The sequence below is a fragment of the Xiphophorus hellerii genome, chromosome 21 (assembly GCF_003331165.1).
Source record: "Xiphophorus hellerii strain 12219 chromosome 21, Xiphophorus_hellerii-4.1, whole genome shotgun sequence".
Classification (NCBI taxonomy): Eukaryota; Metazoa; Chordata; class Actinopteri; order Cyprinodontiformes; family Poeciliidae; genus Xiphophorus; species Xiphophorus hellerii.
The window spans coordinates 19,930,605-19,935,327 of NC_045692.1; the positions used below are offsets into that span (position 1 = coordinate 19,930,605).

At 37.8% G+C, this 4,723-nt stretch overlaps 1 protein-coding gene across 1 annotated transcript; it reads right to left on the reverse strand.

Moving 5' to 3' along the window:
* Positions 1–407: 407 nt before the first annotated feature.
* Positions 408–3,782, reverse strand: LOC116711986 (ADP-ribosyl cyclase/cyclic ADP-ribose hydrolase 1-like). The gene is made up of 8 exons (XM_032551645.1): positions 3,508–3,782; positions 3,308–3,428; positions 3,084–3,219; positions 2,925–2,998; positions 2,496–2,569; positions 1,843–1,926; positions 1,476–1,559; positions 408–1,378 (listed from the first exon to the last, which is right to left on the reverse strand). Exons 1-8 carry the CDS (start codon positions 3,660–3,662, stop codon positions 1,321–1,323), a joined length of 786 nt encoding a protein of 261 aa, XP_032407536.1. The 5' UTR covers positions 3,663–3,782; the 3' UTR covers positions 408–1,320.
* Positions 3,783–4,723: the final 941 nt, after the last annotated feature.

Below are 4,723 nucleotides of genomic sequence, written 5' to 3' on the forward strand. Positions count from 1 at the left end.
CCAGCACCGACTCAGGCCCCTTTTACGGTACGTGTGACACACCAGCAAGTCACCAGAAAGGAAAGAGGAGGTTCAGCCAATGTCAGTGAGCCTCCTTCTTCCTGCCACAGCACTCCCACTGCGAGGGACTCACACACATTTCTCTACGCACTCGTTTTGATCTTGTCAACTGCACAACAGGCGCTCCCTTTTGTTTACACATGAAACGGAGCGAGACCTTTTGTGGACAACGCCTGCGGATTGAAGCCCAGAAGTGAGTGGGACCGGAGAGTTTGTTGGAAGACTTTCTAGTCTCTCTGGCGGTTTAGCAGGTTCACGTATATTTATATTCTCAAGTCTGCAAACCCTTTCTGGTGTCAAGTAGCAGTTTCACAAGAACAAAGAAAGAAAGCAGGCAGGATGTCAAAGTGGTTTATTAATAATCAATATCTTGCTACAATAGGTAACTTATCAGGTCTGGCTTATTCATTTACACCAGTGCAACTTAGAAAGCTTGGCAAGAAACTGTGATTAAATTTCTACTCCATAATTAAAGAATAGAAATACTTCATAAAAATAATAGGTTTTTTATAGAGATATTTTCATTTGATTACATTTTAGTCCCTTTTAAAAACTATGAATGAACCATTTTCCTGTTACCACCACAAACTGTGCAGAAAATACATGTAGATATAAAAAAACTGGTTTTCTATATTTATGTTTTTGTAGAACCTCCATTAACTGTATTTTAGGGCTGGGCGATGGACTTAAAGTTGTATTCAGATTTTCTTTTGTGGTACTACCGTGACAATAAAATCTATTTATTACTTCTTTTTTAATTAACTGTTTATTCTGACTCATAAATAATATGTATCCCATTATATGTTTGTTCTGCTGGAAGCCGACTCTCGTCTCCAGTTTCAGTTCTTTTGCCAGCTTCTAAGGTTTTCTGCCGGGATTATCCTGCATTTAGCTGCATCCAGCTTCCACAGCTGGATTTATATTGAGATTAAAGCACACATAAATGGACTCTGCTATTAATCTAAAGGTAATTGGTTGTGCTGGATTTCATTTATAGTTATCAGAGTAAAGGGGCTGATTTTAAAGTAATTGCCTAAAAAATCTTTGTAACCTTGCATTGGTTCCTCTCTACCTCATAATGAGGAATAATTTAGTTTATACCCTAAAATCCCAATAAGGTACATTGAATATTCTGGTTTAATTTGAATAAGTGACACTTTTATAACACAAAATACTACCTATAAAATACAAATTATGAATGGTAATAAAATATGTTGCATATAATTAAGTTGTTAAGATATCTCTTTGCAGCTTGTAGTTTTAAGTCCAACAGGCATCAGTGGTTGTACCTGCTTCTATACACTCCAGTAGCTTGGATCTATGATAAAAGACAAAATACAACATAGTTACATTAATCTACGAAGGCACGTGTTGATTAAAAGTATTGCAGTACAATATGTTTAGGTTGAACTTACTCAGTAACCGAACGGCAGTGGAGAGTAACATTTGGATCCAGAACGTTTCGTAAAACCTGCAGAGACTCGTGGCTACAATCTGCACTGAAAACAAGAAAAGCACAAACGAAAAAGTCACACTTGGTATTTGACTTATCAGAACAAACCTGTCACTATTACACATTCAAACTAGTTATAAAATAATTTGTCATTTCATATTACAATTGTACATTGAATTTACAAATTCATTTTATGAGCGTAAAATACATATAGAGGTATATACAGTAACTATCACACACAAACTCAGAGTAAAACTAGCACGTACAAAGTACAGAGCAAATTAACAAATAAAGTACAGCAGACAACTAGATATGGAAAAAAAACTTACTTATTATTCTTGATAACAAGAATAACAGTCAGGCTCTGCACTCTGGGAAAGGCGAGTTTCCTAACTTCAACAGCTCCAAAGTAACTGGCAGAACAAAAAATAAAAAAAACAGGAAATACTGTAAAACGCTTGCTCTATAAAGATGTGTTCAATAAATACTTTAAATCATAATTAAATGGGCATGTACAGTATGTACGTTAACAGATTTTTAATTAATGACATCTAGAGGTCAAACGGGAAACAGCGACCTTCTCAAACACTAAACCAATCAAACTCAGAAGAGCTGGGATGTGGTTTAATGGACTGCACAATCTGAACAGACCTAGAAATGGAAATTACTCCTTCTGTGTGTTTTTACTTCAAACTATCTACAATTGCAGGCCTTGCTTGAATTGCAATTTTGGTAAAAGAATTTAAAAATTGTTCACGCTAACAAATCACTTCCAGGCGCTACAAGTGGCGCAACACTGTAGACGTTCCTGATGTTTGGCACTTTTATGAACTTTAAAGCCACTCTCCTATGAAAAAGAAAATATTTGCTGCAAATTGTTTATAGGGTACATCTGGTAACCAGATAAAAAGCTCCTCTATACCTGATAAGCATTTTATTCATTTAATTTCTCTGACATTGTGTCACTGCACACAGCGCTTACCTGGTGGGATCAAATGGTTTGCTTATCGCTCCGTTTAGCAGAACACTGGCATTTCCACATGCATAGTCTGCAAACTGTACAAACAGTGAATAAAAAAAAAATCAATAAATTAGAAAAAGGCGTTATGATGAGGAAGATTGTCAGATTAAAAATGCATCTGTTTTTAAGAGTGTAGATGTAGTTGTTATAAGTGTTTATTTATCAGTCTGATTTAATATTCTATCTTCAAATGTCATGTTTATTTTGCTGAAATAAATACCTGTATCAGAAATCCACAGTGTTTAAGAAACCTCCAGAAAACACACTTATCATTGGGTTGAGGTTATATATAAATATAAATAATTCAGAAACTGTTAAACTCTAAGAAGGATTAATCAAACTGGGAAGCATTTCTACATTTTTGGTCAGTCATGTTTTGGGAGTACTCACCTCTGCAGAGGCTCTGACCCAGAATGAAGACACGGTGTTGATATCACACTTTTCGCACAAATAGAAGAATGTGTCTACGACCAAACCAGAACACAATGTTATCTGTGAGCTCTCATGCAGCAGTTGAAGCATATCGTGGACTGCGGTACACGTTCTCGCCTTTGCTGCTCTTCTTTCCACACCATGTCAGGCCATCCATAATGTTCCCTAACAGCGAGTTCTCCAGGGAGACGAAATGATTCCTTCCCTTACAGAACTGATGCACCAGATCTTTTGTGTCGCTCCAGAACATTGTCTGAAGCAAGAAGGAGATAAGAAAGTCAAAACTTGTAAATTATGCCTGGATGTTGTACACTGACAGCTTTATAACCAGAACCAATTACCTTGTCACATGAATGTGTGAAGGGGTTCTCCACAAAGAGCGGATGGTAAGCTTCATCTGGAAAGTTACATGGATCTTTTCCGACATAGGCTTCCTCAAACGTACTTAATAACTGTTCACATCTGAAAACCAAAGCAGAACCAAACAACACTGCAACTTTACTTTGCAAGCATTTTTAAAAAAACTGAAGAGAGGTTTTACCTTTGGCTGGTTTCTGGGAAAGCCTGACATTTCTGCCTGAATGTTGCCCTGAACTGGGACGTTCGAGGAGAAAGGAGAGTTGCTGGTGGAACCACGACTACAACAGCCAAAAGAAAGAGACCAGCGGCTACGGCCAGGTTTGTTTTGAGCCCCATTGCAGAAGCTGCACTCTCACTAACGTCTTTTAAGTGGAATGAAATTATTCTGTAGAGCGGCAACTTAAAAAACACCTGGAGCACAATCACAGGCACATTTCCGGAGGTCAAAGGTTGCTTATATTAACCCTGTGCTATCAGTGGTGTGAAGCAAAGGGATGGACGTATACACCTTTGTCAAATTAGTATTTTTATAACTAAATGTGAGCAAAGGAGTTTAAATAACTATTATTTTATAAAATCCTGCTAATATAATTGCTATTAAAAGAATGTGGGAGGTACACACATCCACTGCAGGTTGAAGTTTAACAAGCTGCAGGAAGAGTGAACGTAGCGTTTGATTCCAAACTGAAGGGTCTTTTGTTCTGACATTCAGTCATGGGAAAAGAATTTAAGACCATATCTTCTTGTTTGTTGACCTTAATGTGCAGTAACCTGTCTGCATGAGTCTGCTCTTTTAAAAACCCCTTTTCTGTAGGTTTCAGTTTTCAGTCCTCTTCTGTTAGATGACTGGAGAAAATATGAGGCAAAAGAGACACTACAAAAATGTTTCCTTGTAACTGCAGCAAATAAAAGACAAAAACCGATTGGGGAGGCGGCAATTACCCAACGACAGCAACACCAGAGAGGTTTCAGGGAATTTTGCCAAGTTCTGACTGGGTTCTGCATGTGAAACCAATCTCATGTCTGGAGTAATAAGGTATGATTGAAAACGAGAAACGTCTTTCAGGTACAGCGAAAATCTACCGAAACCTTGTCAGAAAGGCGTTTTTGGTTGGTTGGAACTTGATCATGGAGTTATGATCAGCTCAAGAAACCAGTCAGATTTCACCCAAACTGTTGGGAGAGAAATGTGTTTAGCATGGAAGGAACTCAACTTGAACTTTTTGGCCCTAATTTCAAAAAGTATCATTGACAAAACATATAACTATTGCAGTGGGCGTCACCAAATGAACACCACACCAGCACTGAAACATGGTGGCGGTAGCACCATGCAGTGGGTTACCTTTTTAAAAAGGTTTGACACAAACCATTCAGGTGTTTAGATGCAAGGTCAAAGA

Excerpts from the sequence above, each read along its gene's own strand:
- LOC116711986 (XM_032551645.1), bottom strand. The coding sequence starts at position 3,662 with ATGGGGCTCAAAACAAACCTGGCCGTAGCCGCTGGTCTCTTTCTTTTG. Across the intron at positions 3,220-3,307 it reads TCACACATTCATGTGACAAG|ACAATGTTCTGGAGCGACAC; the intron begins GTAATTGGTTCT and ends TTCTTGCTTCAG. Across the intron at positions 1,379-1,475 it reads CACTGCCGTTCGGTTACTGA|ATCCAAGCTACTGGAGTGTA; the intron begins GTAAGTTCAACC and ends CTTTTATCATAG.